Raw genomic sequence first — 26,465 nt, 5'->3', positions numbered from 1 at the left:
TGGTTTTATTATGCCTGTACACCCTGAGTCCTTCGGGAGAAGGGCGGTATAAAAATAAAATAAAATAAAATAAATAAATAAATAAAATAAAGTCTTGTGTTCACAACAGGTTTGGAAGAACTTCATGCGAACAAGAGGGGCAAAGTTGGTGACCAATAGAACAGAATAGAATTCCTTATTGGCCAAGGGTGATTGGACACACACAAGGAATTTGTCTTTGGTGTCTGTGCTCTCGGTGTACATAAAAAGAAAAGATACACTCGTCAAGAATCATAAAGTACAACATTTAATGGTAGCCATAAGCAATCGAATCATACTAGGAAACAATATAAATCGTGAGGATACAAGCAACAAGTTACAGTCATACAGTCCTAAGTGGGAGGAGATGGGTGATAGGAATGATGAGAAGATTAATACTAATGCAGCCTTAGTGAATAGTTTGACAGTGTTGAGGGAATTATTTGTTTAGCAGAGTGATGGCGTTTGGGGAAAAAACTGTTCTTGTGTCTAGTTGTTCTGGTGTGCAGTGCTCTATAGCAGGGGTCTCCAACCTTGGCAACTTTAAGACTTGTGGACTTCAATTCCCAGAGTTCTTCAGCCAGCTTTGCTGGCTGAGGAACTCTGGGAGTTGAAGTCCACAAGTCTTAAAGTTGCCAAGGTTGGAGACCCCTGCTCTGTAGCGTCGTTTTAAGGGTAGGAGTTGAAACAGTTTATGTCCAGAATGTGGGGTTAGAGTTAGGGTTAAAGGAAGGAGGTTTGTTCATCGCCTGGTTGATATTATGCAAGGTCCTTAGGTCTCTAGATCAGGCCTCCTCTTTGGAGATGCTAAATCAAAGAAGTGGGAATTGGGTATGACAGAGAGGACAATTCATGATGTGGGATTGACCATTTTTTTCCCCAGTAGGGAAATGAGATATTGAGTGGGACACCATGGTGGGCTGGGCTGGGCTGAAGCCCAGCCTTGGTGGGACCCATGGTGGAGGTGGAGATGTCAACTCTTCTGGCTACAGTTCTCCCCACTTCTCCTATTCTCAATGACCTTTTCCTCTTCTCGCCATTTTCCTCTTTTGGATAGATTGCAGGAAGAGGAAAAAGTCTTGTGCACAAGGGTCTCAAAAGATCTGTCATTTTGGAAGCTCACCGAAAAGAATGTCTTCAAATGTAGCAGAGCCATATCCAAGGGCCTATAGAAGGACCATCTTAGCTTTGCTTGAAAAAATGTTGCCACTTTTGTTTTTAATACAAACAATCCATGTTCCATTAAACAGTGTGTCATCTGGGTACCAATATCTTGTGCAATAACAATTAAAATTTACAGCCATATTCATTCATTGTCTACTCTTACTTTAGTATTGATATACACAGCATATTTACAACTGTAGCAATTCTCTTCTTAACTTATTTAATTCTATTAATATATTTTCTATATTTCACTAATCCACTTTTATTTCTAACTTTCATATTTATTCTTTAGCCATCGGTAAAATAGTTCCCATACAATATAATATTCAGTTTGTTCCTTCTCTTTAATTGCAAGCGTTGACCTATTCATTTCTGCACATTCTAATATTTTCCTAATCACATTCTCATCCGTAGGAATCTCTTCACTTTTCCAATTTTGTGCAAATACAATTCTAGCTGCAGTTATTACCTGGATAATCAGATATACATTCTCTTTACTATAAGTTTCTGGTAAAATCCCCAACAAAAATATTTCGGGTTTCAAATCAATATGTTGCTTCTTTTAATTTTTGCTACGAAACGTCTGGCGCTGTAAACAATAATATGAGATTTTTGAATGGCCTATCTGAATAATTTACAGAATCATTATTACTAAAAAAAAAGAAATTCCAGATTGCTGGGTTTCAATCATCCTTCATGGTCCTGGAAGAAAGAACCAGGAAGTCAAAATGTTGATCCCCTTTGGGGAAAAAAAAAGCTGGCTAAAGAATTGAATGTTGGTTAAATGTCACTTTTTTTTTGAATACCCCAAGAAAGTAATCCTTCATCTGAAATCCTGAAAATTTGACGTCTGTTTTTTTTTGTGTGTGTTTTAGGTTATGACGATGCAGCAGAAACCAACCTGATCTCTCGTCCCATCCACTCAGCCAAGCTGCTGCAAGAAAACCACCCTAGAACTATCCGCAGAAAAAGAAGCGTTGGTAAGGATTTTATTTTATTTTTTTTAAATGCACCAAGGTGTGGGAAATAATCTTTAGAAGGACTTGGTGGCTGGTGTAGAATTTAATTTAAAAAAAAAAGTGTAAGAGAGAAAAAATATTTTGCAAAACAAATAGAGAAGAGAAGAGAAGAGAAGTGCACGCTATTGTTTTTATTTTTATTTTTCTTCAGTAGCTCGGTCACCTTCCAAGGGTTATAATATGCTGAAAAAATGCCTGACATTCAAATTTTCATGTTCCTGCATGCTCCGGGTGAAATCCGAGCGAGGGAATGTGGTGCTGGTAGTTCTTTTATAGTTCACGGATTTGCAACTAACTGGGGTTTCTTCAAAAACTGAATGGAATAACAAGACTTCCTCTCTTGTAAGAGAGATTGAAACCTCGTGACTCACTTTCCCTTCCGTTAGGGGAAAAGGGCAAATTTTTTGCTTCTCTGTCGGATCTCAGTTCTCTCCCAGAACAGAATGTGGTTCCATAATTCATTTCATTCCTTGGGGAGTCTACCTGTTGGGCCTCTGCCTGGATTTCGTGCTTGCCTTCTTTTCAAGCAGGATGTTGAGATTGTGTTGAGAATATAGGTTAGTTCTCGACTTGCGGCTGCAGTTCAGTCAGAATTTCTGTTGCTAAACAAGGTAATTGGTTAAGTGTGTCACATCCCGTAATACAACATTGTGAGGAGGAAGGGGATAGGTAAAGATAAAGGTTCCCCCGCACATGCGTGCTAGTCGTTCCTGACTCTAGGGGGCAGTGCTCATCTCCGTTTCAAAGCCGAAGAGCCAGCGCTGTCCGAAGACGTCTCCGTGGTCATGTGGCCGGCATGACGCAACGCCAAAGGCGCACGGAACGCTATTCCCTTCCCACCAAAGGTGGTCCATATTTTTTCTACTTGTATTTTTTATGTGCTTTCGAACTGCTAGGTTAGCAGAAGCTGGGACAAGTTAACAGGCGCTCACCCCATTATGCGGCACTAGGGATTTGAACTGCTGAACTGCCGACCTTTCAATCAACAATGTCTTAGCCACTGAGCCATAGATCTAGTTTTAATGAGAAGGAGGACTAGGGGTGATGCAAGAGCAGTGTTCCGATATTTGAAGGGTTGCCACTAAGAGTAGGTCAACCTATTCTCCAAAGCACCTGAAGGCAGGGCAAGAAGCAACGAATGAAAACTCAACAAGGAGAGAAGCGATCTAGAATTCAGGAGAAATTTCCTGATAGAACAATTAATCTGTGGGATGGCTTGCCCCCAGAAGTTGTGGGTGCTCTAACACTGAAGATTTTTAAGAAGAGATTGGACAACCATTTGCTTGAAATGGTACAGGGTTTCCTGTCTAAGCATCGGGTTGGACTAGAAGATCTCCAAGATCCCTTCCAACTCTGTTAATCTGTTAGATGATTAAGAAGAACAAGAGGAGGAAAAGAAACAGCGTTTATACACCTTTCTTCTGTAAAACTCCAGGGCATCTATTTGATTGTCCCCTAGATGTGTCTTCAAAAGAATCCTGTGGGATGAATTGGGCTGAGAAATAGCATCTTTGGGGATCAAGTGGAAACTTGAATTTGCTTCTTTCCAGGCCCAGACCAACAACTTCCACGATTCTTTCCAATTTTAGGAACTGGTTCAGCCACCTATTTATGTCAAATACATTCACTGCCAAAATATACAGGAATCACTATGATGAGGATCCCATCTCAAGGAATAAATGGCCACCAGAGTGGAAAAAATAGTAGTAACAGAGAAGTAACAGAGTAGTAAAAGTCCAATATAGTTGGCTGCAAGAAGAAGGGAAATTACTATAAATATATATATTTCCAGACCTTTCACTGCTGCTCATACAAGTTGGGATATTGTTCCCACCCTACTTTGGCTTAAAACTATGAAGGGATGGAAGAGGACAGAAGTTTCCTGAATCGAATGTAAGAGAAGAACAGGAGAGCTGGAGGGCGGAGTGAAAGGAGTCATTGGCCTAGAATCCTTGAGTTGCCACAAATTATCCAATTCCAACCCCTCCTGAATTCAATTGACTTTTATCTGGTGCCAATTTAGCGTTGAATTGCAATTGACAAGATTCTTGTCTATAGGAATGAGCAATAAATATTGTGAGGTGCAACTTAATATAGGGCCCTGATTCTTTGCACCTGGCTTACTGTATTTTTCGGAGTATAAGATGCACCTTTTCCCCCCAAAAAAGAGGATGAAAATCTGGGTGCGTCTTATACTCCAAATGTAGCCCCTCCCAGCTTCTCAAATGGAGGTTTCAGAGAAAAGCATCAGAAACTAAGCTTCAGAAAAAAAGCCCCCAAACAGAGCTTCAGAAAAGAAGCCTCCAAACAGAGCTTCAGAAAAGAAGCCCCCAAACAGAGCTTCAGAAAAGAAGCCTCCAAACAGAGCTTCAGAAAAGAAGCCCCCAAACAGAACTTCAGAAAAGAAGCTCCTAAACAGAGCTTCAGAAAAAAAAAGCCCCAAACAGAGCTTCAGAGGCTTTTTTTCTGAAGCTGTTTCGGAGGCTTTCAGAGGCAGAAAAAAAAAGAAAAAAAGAAAGAAAGGCATAGAGCTCACAACCAAGGAACCTGTTGCTAAAATTCACCTCTGGAACAGCTGATTGGGGGTATTCCGGGAGGCTGATCCACCTGCCCAATCAGCTTTTTTCTTATTTTCCTCCCCAAAAACTAAGGCGCATCTTATACTCCAAAAAATACGGTAAATCGATAAAATAGGAACATGGGCACCTGGTACCAAATAGCTATTGATTCCACTGAATTTTCTCTGCCTTTCTTCAAGAACACTGGTCAGTTTTTGGCAAATGAACCCAGAGGTGGCAGAATTGAACCCAGGGTGTTCTGTATGCAAAGCAAGTGTTCTATTATGAGCCTCGGTGGCGCCGTGGTTAGAATGCAGTACTGCAGGCTACTTCTGCTGACTGCTGGCTGCCAGCAGTTCAGCAGTTCAGCAGTTCAATTCCCACCGGCTCAAGGTTGACTCAGCCTTCCATCCTTATGAGGTTGGTAAAATAAGGACCCAGATCGTTGGGGGAGGCAAGAGGCTGACACTGTAAACCGCTTAGAGAGGGGCTGTAAAAGCACTGGGAAGCGGTATATAAGTCTAAGTGCTATTGCTATTCTTGAGTCCCAACTCCAGATTGCGCTTCTCATTTCACCTTTCTACAGAGGAAGCCATTCCTGCAGTCTGCAAGACGCGGACGGTGATCTACGAGATCCCCCGGAGTCAAATTGATCCGACTTCTGCCAACTTTCTGATATGGCCTCCCTGCGTGGAAGTGAAGCGGTGCACCGGATGCTGCAACACCAGCAGTGTGAAGTGCCAACCCTCGCGGATACACCACAGAAATGTCAAGGTGAGAGGAAGCAGAATGCTGTCTTATCGGGACTGGGTATCCCACGTCTGTCCTTGCTCTCCTTTGAAATAATATCCGGAGTAGCAACCGTTCACATTTGCTGTTGGGAAACTCCCAGCTAGTTTGTATGTAGGTCTTTGGTTATTCAGATTTTCTCCCGCGTAAAATTGGAAGTGTCTTGGCGACGTTTCGACGAAGTCTCATTCGTCATCTTCAGGCTTCAGCTTCGTGCTTCTTGCTCCCAGAAGCACAAGCTGAAGCCTGAAGATGACGAATGAGACTTCGTCAAACGCCGCCAAGACACTTCCAATTTACGCTGAGAAAACCCAATAACCAAAGACCTACATACACACACACAAACACACACACACACACACACACATACATATATGAACACACATACAATATATTGTTATATAGTGTTAAATTGTATATATAGTGTTAAATTTATATTTACAGACAAAGAAATAAAGGGAGTAGTATAGGTCTATTTCAAGCTATTTAGTTCTCATCAGCTAGCCATGCTCTTCTGGGATTCGAACATGGGCTTGCTTGCATATTAGGCAGATGTATTAACTTCTAAGCCAAAGGAGAACCTCTTCGCTTTGTCAGCTGTACCAGGGGAAAGGTTATGTGGGTTTTTTCCTATCGAAGCAACCTGGTCTACCCGAATATGGGAGGGAGCATATTGCTTCCCTTTTGCCTTTCAGCCCCAGTCCAGGAGCCTCACAGGCAGTTGCTTTCACAACAAACTATTTTGTGTTAAATTTATATTTACAGACAAAGAAATAAAGGGAGACTAGTATAGATCTATTTCAAGCTATTTAGTTCTCATCAGCTAGCCAGACCCTTCTGGGATTCGAACCTGGGCTTGCTTGCATATTAGGCAAATGTATTAACCTCTAAGACTATACTAGTCTTCCTGTATTTCTTTGTCAGTAAATATAAATTTAATACAAAGTAGTTTGTCGTGAAAGCGACTGCCTGTGAGGCTCCTGGATTGGGGCTGAAAGGCGAAAAAATTGGGAGGCAATGGGGCGTATCGCCATCTTTTGGGGGGTTCCCTCCTAGCCCTGATTTCTGGGTGCCATGGCTTCATAATCCGTGTGCTCTCCCCTTTCCAATGTGTGAATGCAAGCAGAAAGCCAGACAGGAAACACCTTAAACATACAACCTGGGAGTGAGATAAGGTAGCTATTGTGTGCTCAAATGGCCATTCCTGACTTCCTTGAGGTCAACCGCACTTCGAATTCTTTTCAAAAATCTTTCCTTTTCTTTCTTGGCGGTGTCTTTTCGTAGGGAACCAGCTGCCCCTGTTCATTTTTTTTTTCCTGGGTGGAATTCAAATCTAAGCGTTTGGACGGCAGACTGAAGAACGTTCAAGGCCTTCTAATGGTTGTTTCTGGGAATGAATAAAGAATTAGGTTGGGCAGATTAATTGTGTATGTGTGTGTGTTATGTCTTTAAGGTGGTGTCTGCACCTCCTGAAATTAGTAAAAAAGGAATATTAGGACAGGGACAGTAGGCAGGCAGGTGTGCTTATGCATGCCCCTTACAGACCTCTTAGGAATGGGGTGAGGTCAACAGTAGACAGTCTAAGGTTAAAATTTCTGGGGTTTGGGGAAGAAACCACAGAGTCAGGTAGTGTATTCCAGGCATTGACCCCTCTGTTACTGAAGTCTGCAGTCAAGTTTGGAGCGGTTCACTTTAAGTTTGTATCTATTGTGTGCTCGTGTATTGTTGTGGTTGAAGCTGAAGTAGTCATTGATAGGTAGGACATTGTGGTAGATAATTTTATGTACTATGCTTAGGTCAGACTGAAGTCTGCGTAGTTCTAAGTTGTCTAAGCCCAAAATTTGGAGTCTGGTGGCATAAGGGATTTTATTGCGAGCAGAGGAGTGGAGGACTCTTCTTGTGAAAAATCTCTGAACTCTCTCGATTGTATTTATGTCCGATATGCAGTACGGGTTCCAGACAGATGAGCTGTATTCAAGGATTGGTCTAGCAAATGTTTTGTATGCTCTAGTTAGTAGCACAATATTACCAGAGAAGAAGCTACGCAAGATTAGGTTAACAACTCTAAAAAGGCCATTTTGGTACTAATCCTGGATGCGTAGGAAGGTTAAACAGCAGGAGAAGAACACTTGATTAAGTCCTTCTTACAAAATCCAACAGCCTTGCTGTGAAATGATAACATGACTCGGGGAGATCTTGAATGTTTTGAAAAAATAGAATCCCTGCTTAGCCACCTTTCCTTAATGAAATATTATCTTGGCTAAATTGGGCTTTGGATTGGGGAAATATTGGAGGGGTGAGAATCGAGGTAAACACGCCGGATACGGGTTTTAGAAAATTGATGGCATCACTCCGAGTGAAGCTAAACCTTCTTGGAGAAAAGGATTTTGATCTGTGATCATGGGGGAATGCTACAGCGGTCGTAAATGCAAGGACTGGTTGTAAATCGTTTCTCTCGGTTGTAACTTTGAACCATTGCAAAATGAATGGTTGTAAATCAAAAATTACTGTATGTCTAAATGTCCCTGGGAGGCAAGGGTGAAATCCCTTGCAGGTTCTGATGAACCGGTAGCGGAAATTTTGAGTAGTTCGGAGAACTGGCAAACACCACCTCTGGCTGGCCCCAGAGTGGGGTGGAAATGGGGATTTTGCAATATCCTTCCCTGGAATGGGGAAGGAATGGAGATTTTGCAGTATTCTTCCCCTGCCATGCCCACCAAGCCATGCCCATAGAACCGGTAGTAAAAAACATCTGGATTTCACCACTGTTGTTTTTCATAAAGTTTCCTGATAGGTTATACAGGTCGTTCTCGACTTACGACCACAATTGAGCCTGAAATTTCTGTTGCTAAGCGAGCCCCATTTTACGCCTTTTCTCCCCATCGTTCTGAATAGAATAGAATAGAATAGAATAGAATAGAATTTTTTATTGGCCAAGGGTGACTGACATTTAGATGTCTTTCTCCCCCTCCCCAATCTTTGAACAGCAGACTTCTCTGACGTAGCAATGGTAGGGCATTTTTGGAGACCCTTTGCTCAATGGTTGCAAATAGCTCTTGAGAAAATAGCTTTGGGGGGGGGGCGAGTGCATGTTTTGCAGGCAAAGGATTCCACGGCCCATCCTAAGGTCTTTGGATGGGGCTGGGAGATGTGTCTGAAACCCTCAAGAATGTCTACTATTCGTGGCTGATCATGCTGGACCAGATAAACCTAGAGTTAGCTTGCTACGAAGCATCTTTTCCAGGGGTGGGCTTCAAAAATTTTAGCAACAGGTTCTCTGCCCGGTTGCTGGGTGGGTGTGGCCATGGTGGGTGTGGCCTATTTGGCTTCCTGCACCACAGCAGGGGCCGTTTTTGCCCTCCCCTGGGCTCTGGAGGCCCTCCGAAAGCCGGAAATGGGCCCATTTCCGACCTTCCGGAATTTCCGGGAGGCCCGTTTTTCGCCCTCCCCGAGCCTCCATGCAGGCTCTGCACTTACCTGGCATCCAAAATGGGCCGCGTGGGAGGGGAGGGGAGGGGAGGGGCAGGGTGGGCGTGGCCAGCCAGCAGTGGGATTTGGGGGTTTGCCGAATCTTCACTAGAGGATCGCCTGAACCTGAGCGGCCCCGGAGGAGCCCATTCTGATCTTCTCGTGTTCTTTGCTTGTCTGTCTCTTTGCTTGTCTGTCTCTCGTCTGGTTGTGTCTGGATCCCTGATTTCTGTTCACAATAAGAGGGGGAAATGGTGTTTTCTAAGAAGGGACTCCTTGGATGTCCTTCTCCTCGGTGCTCTGTTTTTGGAAGCAAACTTCTGAGAATTGATCCCAGTGTACTCTTTAAGTCATGCCTGAAAAAGAATAACAATAGCATGCTGCAAAAGGTCTTGAGAAAGAGCCTCCCTTGGCTTAATGTTAATTAAAAAACGAGGAGTTAAATGAGAGTGGTGTGTTCTTTGTCAGATTTGTGACCTTTCTGTCACACCAGTGGCTCCCAAAAGAAAATCCCATGTTTCTTTCTTTGGTGACTTAAACGCTCTTTGATATAATTAATTGTTTCACATGCTCTTTGGAATTCCAGTGTTTGGGGGGGTGGGGGATGAATGGGGCCTGTGTCCCATAATCCTGAAGATTCTCTTTTGAGGTCATGCAGAAAGTGGTCCAGATTTCTGTTTCGCTTCTTCCCAGAAGAGAGTGAAAAGCTGGCCTTGTTCTATTTCCCACCGTGTCAAGTTCACGTTAAAACCCTTCTACTTATTTAATTTTATATCCGGAAGCGGAAGGCCTTCTGTTTCTTAGTTTGGGTTTTTTTATTGAAAAGTTGGGGAGACAATTGGTCGGTCCTCAGTGGACTTCCAGTGAGTTAGGAAGCCTTTTAAGTTGAGAAGAAAAGCTGCTAGGCCAAAGGAAGAGATGGAAAACAAAAGTTTGTAACACCTTTATTCCATCAGATGATGGAGAAAGAGGAGGGAAGGGGAAGGAAGAGGAGGAGGAGGAGAAGGAGAAGAAGAGGAGGAGGAAGGAGAAGGAGGAGGAGGAGGAGGAGAAGGAGAAGAAGAAGAAGAAGAAGAAGAAGAAGAAGAAGAAGAAGAAGAAGAAGAAGAAGAGGGAGAGGAGGAGGAGGAAGGAGAAGATGGAGAAGGAAAAGGAAGAGGAGAAGAAGAAGAAAAGAAGAAGAAAAGGAAGAAGAAGGGGAAGAGGAGAAGGAAGGAGAAGACAGAGAAGAAGGAGGAGGAGAAGGAAGACAAAGAGGGAGAAATAGGACGGAAAAGAGGAAGAATATTCTTTTTTTCCTTCTTTTTCTCGTTGGAACCAGAAGAATGACGAGCAGAGGAAGGTTGAGAAATACAAATTTGGGCAAGATTGGGCTAATGTGTGAAAAACCAATCAAGAGTGAAAAATACGCAATTCTCCCCAGCATGGACTTATGATATGGAGAACCGTCTCTTGTCTAAATCAATGCAGCCTTTTTTTGTGTGTGTGTGTGTGTGTGTTTTGGGATGACTTGGACCAGTTGAATGGAAATGCTTTTATTCTCCTAAGATTTTAAGTGGGCAATTTGTGGTTGTGGCTTTTTGGTGTTATTTTTAGGAGCTGTTTTTCTTCGGTTTGTGCTTTGAGCCTCTCCCCTGCCTTCATCCGGAACTTCTGAATAAATGCTAGATGAAGTGATTCATCTTAAGACTTCTTCTTGAGTTCTCTTCACCTTTCTAGGGACGCCAGATGGTTTACATTTTAACCTTCGCTGGAATAAAGACAGTTGTAGCTGTTGACGGTTGTCCAACTAATGACGTCGAACAGCATTAATTCAAGAATAGGGGATATAAAGGTGATGTCGCACCAGAAATCTAAGGGGATAGCTAAGATGGAGGATGGTGGTAACTACGTTTGATGGAATCATAGGATCATAGGGCTGAAAGGGACCTTGAAGGCCTCCTAGTCCAAACCTCTATCCAAGGCCAGGAATCCTTATACCATCCTGGACAACTGGTTGTCCAATATTTTCTTGAAAACTTCCAGTGATGGAGCATTCACAACTCTAGGAGGGAAGTTATTCCATTGATTAATCATTCTCACTGTTAGGAAATTCCTCCTTGTTCCCATATTGGATCTCTCTCTGATGACACATTGCTTCTTGTCCTGCCCTCAGGTGCTATGGAGGATAAGTCAAGCCCTCTTCTCTGTGACAGCCCTTCAAATATTGGAAGACTGCTAGTGGAGTTGTCTTCTTCTTCTTCTTCTTCTTCTTCTTCTTCTTCTTCTTCTTCTTCTTCTTCTTCTTCTTCTTCTTCTTCTTCTCCTCCTCCTCCTCCTCCTCCTCCTCCTCCTCCTCCTCCTCCTCTTCCTCCTCCTCCTCCTCCATCATCATCATTTGATGGGATAAAGGTGTTATAAACTTTGTTTTGGGCATCAAGTCTGAAGACTTCCATTTCTTCCTTCCTCTAACTCACTGGAAGTCCACTGAGGACTGACCAATTGTCTCCCTATCTTGTCAACAATACCAAAATAAGAAATAGAGGGCCTTCTACTTCCGGATATAAAATTCTCCCTTCTTCTTCCTCCTCTTCTTCCTCCTCTTCTTTCTCCTTTTCTTCCTCCACTTCTTCCTCCTCTATCTGATGCAGGTCCAGGTCTCCTAGTTCTACATTAAACAGGTCTTGGCCATGAAGTCCTTAGTAGCTAAATTAATGACGATTCTCTATTTATCCAATTGTCTTTGAGTAACAAGGTCCCTCCACAATTTCCCCATCCAGCCTATGATTCAAAATGCTCTCTTTGGTCCGGCTTTTTTGAGAGGAGAGACAAGACTGCAAATCCCTCTGCTTTTCCAAACATCTCCATCGGTTGATTCCTTTCTCCCCAGAATGTAATCCAGCCGTTCTTTCTCGAGATGCATTAGGCAAACAAGCCGGGCTGTTCAGCTGTTCCCTTTTGTGCCTTCTCTGGCTTTGTGTTGTCTATTTAAACCTCTACAGAATGTTGAAACTTTGGCCCTCTGACCCCTGCCAGCCTTTCGGAATGGCCGAGTTCATTTGACTGTCATTCCCATCGTGCTGTGGTTAATCCGCTCTAGTCTTCCAGCGAGAAAATACCTTTGTAAAGAAGGGCAGGCCAATTCTAAAAGGTCCTTCCTTCGTAAGTAGGGGGAGATCTAGTTTCTTGAGAAGAAGGCAACGTTTCGAAGGCCTCTCCAGTTTTGCGAACTCTCAGGAATGGTTGCGCAGCCAAGGAAAAGATTAAGGAAACCATAAGACTCAGAATTGTCGTATGACAATATGACAATTCCAAAGAATGGAGGCCTTTGAACTCTGGTGCTGGAGGAGACTCCTGCAAGTCCCTTGGACTGCAAGGCGATCCAACTGGTCAGTCCTAGAGGAGATCCGCCCTGACTGCTCTTTAGAAGGCCAGATCCTGAAGAGGAAACTCAGATACTTTGGCCACCTCAAATACTTTGAATACCAATTAGCAGTCAGAAGACAGGATCAAAACACCTTAATTTCACGGCTCATGGACAGATTTCACTGTAGTTTCAACTAGTGGTGGGATTCAAATAATTTAACAACCGATTCTCTGCCCTAATGATTTCTTCCAACAACCAGTTCAACAAACTGCTCAGAAAGTTAACAACCGGTTCTCCCGAAGTAGTGCGAACTGGCTGAATCCCACCACTGGTTTCAACCGGGAAACACCCAACATCCTAGACCAAGCCAAGTCCAAAATTGCTAGAGAATTTCTTGGGTGGCGGGGGGGATTCAAGATGCACTTGAAGACTACAGTAGTGGCCAAAATTGTGGAAATCTTTTGGGAAAAGTGTATTTTTGAGGTTTGATGGTTAATAACACCACTTTTTTTTTTTTTGGAGTTTCAAGATAATCTTATTCCACTGCTGGAATGGCCTGGGAATAGCCCAGATCTTCACCCAATTGAAAATCTATGGAGCCGATTAAAGAAACTTGTTAATCAGAAGCAACTCAGCAATAAAACCCAGTGAATAGAAGCCATCCTTCAATCTTGGTTTCACATTATAAAAGCTGCAGAACTAAAAGACTTGGTTCACTCCATGGGAAGACATTGTAAGGCCGTAATTCATGCTAAAGGTTACCCAACTAAGTATTAACTGACGTGATTATTTTTGTATATCTCATTTTTTCTACATGTTTCCCTTTTCTTCTTTATACTGTCACTGCTATTCTAATAGCAAATCCTTCCTAAAAGTTACTGTATTACATTCTTGATTCAATGATCTTTCCATTGATACATAATTTTATGGTACTACTCCCCCCCCAAAAGTGGCATTATTAGCTAGTTTTAAAAAATACACTTTTCCCAAAAGGTTTCCACAATTTTGGCCACTACTGTAAATATGTATAACATGCTCTTTGCTGCTTGCTTTCTGGACCGTCGTTCAAGCATGTTTTCCTATAATATATTTAGTATACTGTTAATAATCAGTGGCTTTACATGAGAGTTGGACAATCTTGAGAGAGAAAAAAAATTGCCGGCATCACAACCTCATTGGATTGCGATTTATTTCGAGCGTTGCAGATTGACTGCATCACTGAACATGCGACGATAGACTGAACGTGTTACTTTTTCGCATCAGACTCTCTCGTCTGGTGTGAAAGTGTTTTATTTATTATCTCTGGAGTTCTGTCTGGATCTTTGTTGGCCGAGGTCTTGATCTGTGTTTTGTTGTAGATGAGACAACTTAGTCATCCTTTTGATGTTGGATGACTCAGAGTGGCACCAGATTCCTTGCCTTCTCTATTTTCAGGTTGTCAGGCTCTGACAGAGAAAGTAGGTGAATGGGCGTCAAAGCTTGAGTGACAGGTCAGTCATTCTAACCAAATCGGTCTACCCAAAAATTACCAGTTTGGAAAGGGATGCAAATAGCAATAGGACTTAGACTTATATACCGCTTCACAGTCCTTTACAGTAGGGGTCTCCAACCTTGGCAACTTTAAGCCTGGTGGACTTCGACTCCCAGAATCCCCCAGCCAGCAAAGCTGGCTGGGGAATTCTGGGGAGTTGAAGTCCACCAGGCTTAAAGTTGCCAAGGTTGGAGACCCCTGCTTTACAGCCCCCTCTGAATGGTTTACGGAGTCCGCATATTTACCCTCAACAATCTGGGTCTTCATTTGACCGACCTCGAAAGGATGGAAGGCTGCATCAACCTTCAGCCTGTCAGGATCGAACACCTGGCAGCGGGCAGAGTTACCCTGCAATACTGCATTCTAACCGCTGCTCTTTGTGTCTCTCGGTGATTCAAAAGGGCAAGCGCTTACGCCCTTAGAGAAATTGGTTTCTCCACAGTTGCGAAACCGTCTGGATGAACTTCCAGTTTGAGTTCTAGGGAAGCTGCTTCTCTTTCAGATGGCTAAGAGTTGATAACTTTTAATTACTTCTCCAATCTTGTCTTTTTGAGGCGGCAGAGTTCGTTAATCATCTCAAGCTTCTGTCTGCAAGGCCAATTATGAGAAAAAATGTTGTCTCAACAGAGTGGCCTTCGGTATCTATAAGGATTTATAAACATGGAAAGGAATAGAATGGTATGTAGGAATGGTCTTGAGAGGAGGAAGGGACACAGACAAGACAATAGTTGGATAAGAGGCAGCTGAGACCATAGAAGGAATTGGGGCATGGCAGAAGGAACCCTCCCTAGTTTCTTGAACTGTAAAGGTGAGGGGGGGGAAAAGAAGAGATTTCAGATTTGGTTTCTTTCAGATTTGCAAGATTGATGTACTGTACTTTTCGGAGTATAAGACTCACTTCGTCCCCCCCGTCCCCCCAAAAGAGGGTGAAAATGTTGGTGTGTCTTATACACCAAATACAGCCATTTTTGGCCTCCCGAAGCCCCGCCCGGTATGTCCCATTTTTGCAAAAAATGGGGTACACAGTGGGTTTGGAGGCCTGCAGAATGCTCCTGGGGGCTGGGGAGGGCAAAAACGCCCCCATTTTTGTGAAAAACGAGCCCGTTTTTGCAAAAAATGCCCCCGTTTTTGTCCTCCCCCAACCCCCATACATTCCTTTTTTGCCCCCCCCACCCCCCAGGAGCACTCAGCAGGCCTCCCAAACCCTCTGCGCATCCCGTTTTTTGCAGAAATGAGAGGCCTGTAGAGTGCTCCTGGGGGCTGGGGAGGGCAAAAACTTTTTTTTTTCTTGCTTACCTCTTCGAAATCTTGGTGCATCATATACTCCGGTGCGTCTTATAGTCTGAAAAATACGGTAAGCTTTTCAAAATAGTCTGGACAAGAAACACACCCAGGAATACTAGCTCTGTCTTGTAAGGTTACATGAACAGAATCTTGCAATACACCAATTTGGTAGGCTAACCAGGAATGGTACATGGGAATTAACTTTAGGAGACAGGTTTAGGGTCCAGGAGACAAGAGAAAGAGCCATAGATAAGACAATGGTCAGATAAGGAACCACTTAGCCCAGGAAAGGTATTAGGACATAGCAAACATCTCAAAAGGAACCCTCCCTAGTTACTTAGACTGTAAAGGGGGGGAGGGGAGAAGATGGATTTTCAGACTTGCAAGAATCTGTTCCTGCAACCTTACAATAAAATTAGAGTTGATACTTATGGGTGAGCTTCCTGCCTGGAAGACTATCTCGCAAGGCTGACAAAGGGTATGTATAACTGTGTGTGTCAATGAATTCACAACATACAGCAAGAAATAAGACTCTTTGGTTTTCAATTTTGATTTATGCCTGCTAAGAGTCTAACCTTAAGATCTAGAGTAGTTGGCTGAACATAGCTTAGGATGTATTTTGCAATGTCAGATGTGACTTTGGATCGATTCAAGGCATGTCGGGTGCCTAGGAAACCGAATCTAAGAATCTTGTTGGCATAAGGAGAAAATGAATCTTAACAGTTTTCCTCCCCCCCAAAAAGAAAGATTGCAAATCGATGACTTGTGTGACAGTTAACGGGTTGTGAATTCTTTGATTTTCAAAATACATCCACCCAGGGGTGAAATCCAGCAGGTTCTGACAGGTTCTGGAGAACCGGTAGTGGAAATTTTTTTTTTTTTTTTTATTGAAAGAGTTTTAAAAAAAACAAAAACATTTTTCCCCCTTTTTTCCCCCTCCCTCCCAAAAAAAAACAAAACACCCCCCTCCCCACCCCGGCTTCCCGGGTCAATCACAAGGTAAAGTCCAATCCAAATAACCACATCCAAAGCTTTTCGTCTCCCAGCCCCCTCCCCATTACATAAAATAACTTTCTAATTATTCAAAGGCAATCTGATATTTCTTAATCTGATATCTGTTTTGTAGATAATCAATCCATTTTTCCATTCAATTAAATATCTTTCCTGCGTATTGTCTTTTAAAAAGCTGAGATTTTAGCCATCTCAGCCAAATTAATAACTTTCAATATCCATTCTTCTATTGTAGGTATCTCTTCTTTCTTCCAGTATTGTCCAATCAACAGTCTTGCTGCTGTTATTAAGTTCAAAATCAATTTAGTCTCAATCCCTGTACAATCCATTATAATTCCCAAAAGGAAAAATTGTGGCAGGAACTTTATCTTCTTCTTCAGTACATTTTGAATAATCCACCAAATTCTTATCCAAAAGACCTTAATTTTCTTGCAAGTCCACCAAATATGAAAATATGTAGCATCATCACAATCACACCTCCAACATTTCGCTTGGATATTAGGATACATACATGATAATTTTTTGGGATCTAAATGCCATCTATAAAACATCTTATAAAAATTTTCCTTAAATTCTGTGCTTGTGTAAACTTAACATTTCTAACCCAGATTTTCTCCCATGTTTCCAACATTATTGGTTCCTGAATATTCTGTGCCCATTTTATCATACAATCCTTTACCAAATCCTTTTCCGAATCTATTTCAAGCAACACATTATACAATCTCTTTATATGCTCCTGGGTCTGATTTCTAATTTGCTTTATTAAATTTTCCTCCTTTGCATTATACCAATTTTTTGATCTTCTTTCCATCTAGCACTTATTTGCCCATATTGAAACCAAGTATAATTCCTCCCTTCTTGATTAAATACCTGTAATGATTTTAATTGCAATCTACCTCCTTCAGCATACAAAAGTTCTTTATATGTAATCATTTCCTGTTTCTGTTCTATATTTATATTCTCTATTGCATGTCTAGGGCTCGCCCATATAGGAATCTTGTAATCTAATTTATAGGAATATTTATTCCAGACCATAAAGAGCACTTCTCAACACATGATTCTTAAAAGCCCTATCCACTTTTTTTCCATAAAATAAGTACGCATGCCATCCATATAACAAGTCATAACCTTCTATATTCAAAATTCTTTCCTCTGTTAAGTTAAACCAGTCACTTATTACTGAAAGGGTTACTGCTTCATAATATAGTTTAAAGTTAGGCATTCTTAAACCACCTCTTTCCCGTGAATCCTGTATTATTTTCATTTTAACCCTCGCCTTTTTACCCTGCCATATAAATTTATTAATCCCACTCTGCCAATCTTCCAAATTTTTATCCTTTTTAATTATAGGTATCATCTGGATTTAACCTTTAACCTTTTTTACTACCTCAAATCCTGTCATTTCCTCTAGTTTTTGTTTCTGTTGTATAGACATATTTTTAATTATCACTTTTGTTTTATTCTGATTTATTTTAAATCCTGATACCTTTCCATATTTATCAATTACTTCCAACAAAAATCTACTTGAATTTATAGGATTCGTTAACGTAACCACTACATCATCTGCAAAAGCTCTAACTTTGTACTCATATTGTCTAATCTTAATTCCCTCTATTTTCATTAATTCTCGTATTTTATCTAATAATGGTTCCAGAGTCAAAACAAACAATAATGGTGATAAGGGTAGTGGAAATTTTGAAGAGTTCGGAGAACTGGCAAATACCACCTCTGGCTGGCCCCAGAGTGGGGTGGGAATGGAGATTGTGCAGTACCCTTCCCCTGCCATGCCCACCAAGCCACGCCACGCCCACAGAACCGGTAGTAAAACAATTTGGATTTCACCATTGCATCCAACCAATACTGATAAACGGTCTGTCACACCAGTCCGCATTTCAGAATAGTAAATGTTGCTCCCTTTGCCATTTTTAAAAAAAAAAAAACCTTTTATCAAGCACATTCAAGTGTATCTTGCCTGCCAAAATACTCCAGCTGCAAAGGACACTTTAAAAACAGCTTCACTTGAACCAGGGAAGTTGTGCTAAGCTACAAAGTCAAATCTGAGCAACCATTGGCGAAATGCCACACACTTCATAAATGCCCGCCAAGTTATCTTGGACAATATCCGGCTGATGAATGATCCCTTCCTTTTCCAGAACATTATGCCAAGAAGCTCTTTGTGACAGAAGGGTGAGGGAGAGTTTGAGGGTAAAACAGAGGCTTTACAAGATCCCAAGTCCAAGTTAGAGAAATTCCACTTAAAACCCAAGACGCTTTTCTTTTCTTTTTTAAATTGGTGGTGACACAACAGCGGTGTGAAGCCACGATTCTTGGCCTTGCTTTGAATCTTAAATCTCGCTCTCAAGAAAAGTTGGTTTTGGGAGCAGTTTCCTCATAGCAGATTATTTTTTTCAACGATTCGGAAAGGAAAAGTGTTTTGGAGCCCAACAGTTTCACACCAAATAATGAGGGTTAATTATTTTGCTTGCTTCCTGGTGAGTTTAGGGATACGCCCTGCAAATCATGAACAATGCACAAATGAAACCACAAAGTTCTTCTCCAGATGAGTGCTCCAAATCTTGTTCTTGGCTACTGTTTGGCTTAACAAGTTCCTGAATATTATTATTATTATTATTATTTGTCAACCTGTAGGTGGCCAAAGTGGAATATGTTAGAAGAAAACCCAAATTAAAGGAAGTTCTGGTGAAGTTAGAAGAGCATATGGAATGCACTTGTACAATGTCAAATTCCAATCCAGATTTACGAGAAGAAGAAACAGGTACGTTGGAGTAGATTAAGAGACTGAAGCTGATGGTGTTGGATGTGACTGTTGTTTTCTGACGTCCCCCCAGGGCTCCCAAACATTAAACATCTGGAAATGAGAAACATGCTTGGGTTAACCACAGCGATGGAAGAGAGTTCATATTGCTTAAATTTACATGTGATGAATCTTAGCTTGGAGGGTATATCTTTTTCAAGGCTAATAAATCTTGTGCTAAATTTTAGGCCTTTGGAGAAGGATTTAGACAAACTAAAATGGACACCAAAAAGATGGATAGGGATGGGGAAATTAAACTTTTCAAGGAAAGATGAAGGAATTGGGGCACAAGAATGTTAAATTTGGGTTTGGTGTTTTCTTAGTGGTGACCCATAGATTTCAGGGATGGGGGAGGAGCTGGTATTTAATATTTTCTATATATTGATTGATATTAAAAACAGTGGAGGTTGGGATGGTGTTCGTCTTCTCTTTTTCCAGCACATTCTGCTACAATTAGTAGTATTATTTCTCATGTGCCTTATAATTTTTATAATGTTTTGGGCAGATTACAGAGTTTTCCTATGAAGCATTCAAGTTGACTCATGATCTTTTGTTTCGAGAGTATAGTGAAACCCAACTGAGATCTATCAGATAAAATAACTTTAAATCCATTTATTTGCATGTCAGGGGGGTTAAAATTAACCCCCGGGATTATCTGATGTTAACTGCAGATAACCAAGGGTGCATATTTCATCCCACATTTAGGATTATACACTATGAATCTTAGCATGGCGGACACGTCTTCCTTTTAAAGCTTGTAATCTGCACCCTTTGAGAAGGATTTAGACAAAATTGAACGGACGCCGAAAAGATGGATAGAGATGGGGAAATTTAACTTTTCAAGGAAAGATGAAGGAAATGGCACGAGAAGGTAGAAGAAAACCATGACTTATTTGCCATGGGTCCTCAGAGGGGAACATGGAATGCTGGCATTAAGAATCGCCCAAATTCCATCTGGATCAGTGGTGAAATCCAATTTTTTTTTAACGACTGGTTCTGTGGCCATGGGCTTGGTGGGTGTGGCAGGGGAAGGATCCCGCAAAATCTCCATTCCCACCAGTGGGTGGGTTGCTCCTAGTTCTGTCCGGTTCTATAGAACCCGTAGCAAAAGCGGTGGGAGCCTCCGCCCATCCGCCCGGATGTCATAATTGATGATCTGCGCATGTGCAGAAGTCGCTGCGCATGCGTGCGCTCCCATTGCAAACCGGTATCAAAGGTAAGTGGATTGTAAAGGTAACTGATTCCTACCCCACTCCAGGGAAAGGATGCTGCAAAATCTCCATTCCCACCCCACTCTGGGACCAGCCAGAAGTGTTTATTTGCTGGTTCTCTGAACTACTCAAAATTTCCGCTACCGGTTCTCCAGAACCTGTAAGAACCAGCTGGATTTCACCCCTGATTTGGAAGTTAGGAAAATCTTAATAGCAAGAACAGACCAACAGTGAACCATACAGAGGGGTGATAGCCTCTCCTTCATCGGATACATAAATTTGAATTTCTACACTAAGCAAGTTGCTAAAGACCTCATTAGGCCTTTTTTTAAAAAAAAAACTTTTTGGTTCTGATCAGCGTGTTATTCTGTAAAAAACCTTCCGATTTGTTGCAGTGGTTCTTCTCCGAGGACAGTTTCTTTTATTCCTTTGCTTCCATAAATGCTTGCCCTTTGTGGCTTATTTGTTAAATATACCAACGCTGCCATTATGTCAACAGGCAGACATAGGAAAAAAGGTAAAAAACGACGGAAATTGTTAAAACCCTCCTTAAAATGGAGACCCTAACCAGGTATGAGCCATATGTGGAAACTGCCTTTAAGATCACAACCAATAGAAAAAAAAATTGGGCTATTATTCTTCCCGTATTTGATCATTATTCTAAGATTTTGGGTGTTGGCTGTTGCCGGGAGTGATCCAGCAATCAAATGTGATTGGCTAAACTCAACCTTTTCTCTTTAAAGCTACCTGTGCAGATGGTCCATTCTGAAGTTGCTATGCTTGGTGCTTTAAAAAATGATTGATTTGGAGCCTAATCAATGCTGATACGTAATTATTGATGATTTCAAAGGATCAGGTTGTCCTTGAGAATTCTATGGGTGGATGTCCATTTTTCTTTGGCTGGAATTTTTTTTTTTTTTTTGCAGTGGCTAGATTGCTGGCCTGCAGGTTTTTAAGTAATTCTTTTCACCAAAAGAAAGCTAGCTAGGGAATGGACAGAATAAAGTCACAGTCTTGGGGAGATCTAACCATTTATAAAAATGGGCCCCACCAAGGCTCCATCCCTAATTCAAAAAATAAAGATGGCTAGCAAGTGTTACTGTCAGGATTCCAGCAGGATTATTCAATGGGGGCCCATTTCCTTAAAATATGGGCATAATTCTAGTTGTTGTTGAATGTCTCTGAGAAGATTTAGTGGGGTGCTAGGTAACCTTCTGATCTGGGAACAATTTGCTCTTCATGATGGGAAGTTCATGAGATGCCCTCAACATTTCAAATCCATCCCGCTTCCCCCCCACCCTCTCTCTGCCTCACCATTTGGACCTCCAACCTTAGGATGTTCTTCAGATTTTAATTCTCAAGTCAGGTGAATGAAGTTGCTGTGGTGACCCAGGCCCAAGTAGGTAGTAATAAACTTAGTCCGTGGAAAAACAAACTTTATTCGAACAGCTGGGAATTACTTCATTCCCAGCGTCGTTCAACTCAAAGTAAAACAAATGCCTCCCAACACAAATTCCTCAGTTATCTCACAAACCTTAGTCCAATTAGGCAAACTGCCAAAGGCCTTTCCTGACAAATGTCCAGAAGCCACAAAAACAAAGATGTAGACGAACCAGAAGATGAAGCAGAAGACGCAGCTACAACGTTGTTTTCCGGCAAAGCTGAAATGCTGGTGCTGGTCTGTTTTAAGCCTTATGGGAGAGGCCAATCATCTCCTGGCCTTACTCCCGAGTTGTCCTCTCTGTTTGAGCAGCTCTTGCCTTCTGACAGCTCTTCTCATGCGTGTATTAGGAACAGGCTCCTCCTGTTCCTCTGCCTCACCACTATCAGTCTCTGGAGGAGTCTGCACCTCACTTCCTGATGGCCATGGCCTCCCCTCAGCCTCATCGCTGTCCAACTCCGTTGCCAGCTCCCTAGGCTGCTGACGGACCACAACAGTTGCCAGCTTTATGAGCAACTTATATTTGGAGCGTATAAGAATATGGAAAAGAGGGAGACAGACCCAGAATTGATGGATAGAAATCTCTTTTTTCTAGAGATTTGAGACCCGCTTCGATAGAGAAGGTATTTATATTTGAGGTCCAGATGATGAGGCAGAGAGAGAGAGAGAGGGGAGAGGGGCAGGGGAATCTTTAGCCTGATTTATGATCTCCAGCAAATTTTGATTCAATTCAACAATGCTTTAATTACGGACCTCTTTTTTTCTTTCTTTCTTTTTTCTTTTACAGATGTCAGGTGAAAATAAGCTAGAAAAGATTTCTTTCCAGGACTCGAATGTACAGGATCTGTTACATTCCTGAACCTACGCTGTATGGTGCTTTCTGGATAAATACTTCACTCATCTTCCTATCCGGGGGGGAAAAAACTGGTTGAGAGAGAGAGAGAGAGAGAGAGAGAGAGAGAGAGAGAGAAGGAGGGGGGGAGGGAGAGAGAAACACACAACCACACACACACACAGACATGCACACACACTTCACCAGAACACACAAGGGACAAATGTATAGTTGTTTAAATATGACATCGCAGGAAGTATTGTAGCCGTCTGCAAAATAATACGACGTTTCCCTATCCATGAAATCGAGAAATGGTGACGTGAATTGAATGAGAAGAGGACGAACAACAAGTGGACAGCAGACTTCCTAAAAAAAAAACAAAAAAACTGTCAATGGTGCTTTTATTTTATTCCCCTCTTGTCCGTTTTATTTTTCTCGAGAAATGTGCCTGAGGCCAATATGCTGACGGACGGATTCAGATGGAGTTTGGCAAAACAGTGGCAACAACGATGACAACCATCAAGAACAGGAATGTATCAAATGCCCGGGCGGAATCTAGAATGGGTTTTTTTTAAAAAAATAATTTTAATTTTTTTTTTTTGGCTTTGGCGGTGATTAAAAAAAAATCTATTAAAGAAAAATCCATCTGGGGCGCCGTAAGTGTTTGTTTTATTTTGGGTTGTTGTTGGTTTTTTTTTTTTTTTTTTTACACCATCAAGTTATTGAGCTTTTCTTTTTATTCTTTTGCCTAGCATTTTATTATCTTTCTGTTGTTGTTTTTTGTTTGTTTTTGGACTACATTTACCAATAATCCGATATAAGAGAGACTTGGTGTAGTGGCAATGAAATGGGATCATGCAAGACTATGGCGTTTTTATTTCTCCTAGCGGGGGGGTGCAGACTAATGAAATGTATTAAAATAAAAATGGTATACCTATGCATAATTTTCTAAATGTTTCTTGGTTTGTCTACCCTTTTTCCTTTCTCCCCAGCCTCTTCCTTTTTCACAATATATTATTTAAAGCAGGTGTTTGGGGTTTCCTCCCCGCTTCCTCCTTCCCTCTTCAAAAAGTTGCCGAAGAATTAGCAACGTGGTGGACATATAGTCTCATGTCCGCCATCTTTTCTTGAAAAGTATAGTCATGGAAGCTGGACAAACAATTAAGTTAGAACAATTAATCAGTGGAACAGCTTGTCTCCAGAAGTTGTGGTGGCTCCAACACTGCAGGTTTTGTTTTTTTTAAAAGAAGAGATTGAAATGGTGTCGGGTTTCCTGCTTGGTCAGGGGATTGGACTAGAAGGACCTCCAAGGTCTGTTATTCTCTTATCTTCTGTTTGGTTGGTGATCATGTACTGTAGAACATGTTTACTTAAATTTCATGGCTCAAGAACGGAGCCCAGTCAAGTGAGGAAGATTATTGAATGAATAATGCTAATTCTTACCTAATTCTAGGGGACGCAAAGATGTGTCTTCAAATGAACTCTTAAATTCTCAATGAGGTGCAGAGGTTCCATAAATTCCTTGGTTTTCTTGAAGATGCAGAGTTGGAGAATAATTTTTAAGAATGTCGACAAAGTTGGGTTACGCGAGCTTTAGGTTATATGCAAGTCAAACCAAACCAAACCCTTTAAAAAAAAAACACAAAAAAACCAACCACAACGTATTTGAGTCGTCCACAAATACTATTGTGGAAAACTAACTCCTTTTGCCGATTTCATGTGTTTCAATGGTGTGAGATGTACAAAATTCTACTTGTTACTCATACTGTATTGATATCGCTGTGGCCTGGAACAACCTTGCTGGAAAACATAAAATTCTTTATTTTTGGTATTAAACAAAGAGAAAAAAAATGCTTTATGTGTATTCAAAAAAAAATATTAAATGTTTTCTTTTTTGGGGGCCGGAGTAAAGGTGATGTTTGTATTTTTTAAATCTAAAATTAATGGTTTTCTATACCCAAGAATCCCTTGTTTTGTTTTCTTAAGCCAGAATATTAAAAAAAAAAAAAAAGTGAATGAGATTGGGATATGCATTTTATGGATGTATTTTTCTAGTTTATCTCATTTAAAGTATATTTATTTTCATTAGGAAAAAGAGAAAAGATGTCAAGTATGATGTCCCATATTTCCAAAGGAGAAATGGGGTGGTTGTACGTGAGAACGTCTGACCCGATGGTGGTGGATCTTCCTTGGCCTGCTTCCCACCATCACTGGTAGAGAGATCCTTCCATCGAGGGCAGAAATGGGATCAAGTCTTAGTTCAGTTCAGTTCAGTTCCTTTCTGATTGATTTTGGCTCAGGTCGCTCAAGGTCAACTTTCCTCTGAAAATATAGGACTAAAATAATATTGTTTATGATAGCCCAACTTGCCAGCTTATTTTTAATTTGCTGGATGACCTTCCTTGACTTGGGTTATTGTGTTTGGCACCGTAGAAAGGGTTGCTGATGAATGTGGCAGTGATGGAGAGGGAAGGAGAAAGAGACCAGGAATTTTTGACCAGGAATTCATTGACAGAACAAGACCTCTGCAAAGGACCTTTCTCTTGGTAGCTACCTACCATCATGGTTGTGCAGATCAGAAGAAGTCCATGGTCCATGAGATCATTTTTCTAGGAGTTAATCATAGGGGACTTTGGACCATCCCAGGACCCAGGAGTAATAAAAAATGTTTAATTGCAGACTTCCTGAGGGTCTACATTGTACAGTAAATGTTGACATCCTATCTCATAACCATCAGAATTCTAGGCTTAACTTCCCTATCTCCTTTTTCGTCCTGGAGAAAGCCGAGAAATAAATAAGCAGAACCAGTGCAGGATGGTGCTTCTCGGACTTTGACTTGATCTTGGGGAATCTGGAACAAAGTTCCCAGCCGTCCATGAAGCTCAGATTCTGGTTTATGACCCCATCTTTCTTTCTCTCTCAATCAATCCAGTCTACCTCGTGGGGATAAAATGAAAGGAGATGATGACCTTTTAGACTCTTCTTGAGGGAAGTCAATGAATAAAGCTGAATTAAACATGGAGAGTTGAGATCTGAGATGCCTAGAATAGTCAAGAGGTCCCGTAGAAAAGTCAGACCTTCCCATTATTCCAAAGGGGGCCATGGAGAACTCAGATATATAATGATACATTGGAGTTGTGTTTTTCTCTTGCTCTTGTGTAACTTTGTTATCATTGTGTTGGTTGTCCAAAATCTTACCAAAACAGTTCCAAAGAGAGGGTCACCATGCCCCATCACCTATGTCCGAATGGAGGGACCTGTACTGCAGATAATGTTTCTGTTTCCAGTTTGTGCGTTCAGATGTGGATGTGTTTTTATGTGTCCAGTGTTAAACAAACTGTGTGTCCCTCCATGGATGGCAATATGACTGATGTTACCTTGATTTTATTCTTGATCAACATTGGATTTGGTTGCTGGTTTTAGTTCTTTCCCCCCCCCTCTCTCGGTGTTAAAATTGATCAAACAAACTCACGTTTATTAAAGTAATTTGAACGAAAAGGAAGTTTTCCCTTTGATCATTGCTTAAGACTTCAAAGTCCCATTCATTCAAAATCTGGATGTGTTGAGAGAGGAAAATACCTTACTAAAAATATGTGTGGGTGTTTTCCTATGAGTGTAACTCTCGGTGTTCTGTATGTGCTATGTGGACAAGGAAAAACCTGTATAAAAATGAATTTATATATTTATGGTTGAAATGGTGATGTTGCTTTGAACTTGGTTTCACTGCCCTTGAAGCATAACAAAACAAAATCTTAACATTCCACACATTCATTCATTTAAAAAAAAATACAGGAGGCCAAAGGTTTAGAAAGATACCAATTTCTCCCACGTGAAACTTGAAATCAGATCGAAATTGCCCATAATTTGATAGTAGTAAAGTCGATTGATTCTAGTTGGGGGGGGGGAGGAAGGAAGGGGAAAAAGAAGGGAAGGGGAAAAAGAAGAAAGGAAGGAGACAAGGAAGGAAGGAATGGAGGA

At 41.4% G+C, this 26,465-nt stretch overlaps 1 protein-coding gene across 1 annotated transcript in view; it reads left to right on the top strand.

The window, feature by feature from the left end:
* The window catches only part of PDGFA (platelet derived growth factor subunit A), a 63,848-nt gene extending 37,677 nt beyond the window's left edge, over window positions 1-26,171 (top strand). Inside the window, exons 3-6 of the mRNA XM_058157270.1 lie at window positions 2,058-2,162; window positions 5,346-5,533; window positions 18,838-18,964; window positions 22,443-26,171. Of these exons, the coding sequence (XP_058013253.1) occupies window positions 2,058-2,162; window positions 5,346-5,533; window positions 18,838-18,964; window positions 22,443-22,453 (431 nt within the window). The 3' untranslated portion in view covers window positions 22,454-26,171. The remainder of the gene's footprint in view (window positions 1-2,057; window positions 2,163-5,345; window positions 5,534-18,837; window positions 18,965-22,442) is intronic.
* Window positions 26,172-26,465: the final 294 nt, after the last annotated feature.

Source organism: Ahaetulla prasina, chromosome 14, assembly GCF_028640845.1.
Source record: "Ahaetulla prasina isolate Xishuangbanna chromosome 14, ASM2864084v1, whole genome shotgun sequence".
NCBI classification, from domain to species: Eukaryota; Metazoa; Chordata; class Lepidosauria; order Squamata; family Colubridae; genus Ahaetulla; species Ahaetulla prasina.
The sequence above is the reverse complement of the archived record's forward strand: the minus strand, read 5'-3'. Positions and strand labels throughout refer to the sequence as shown.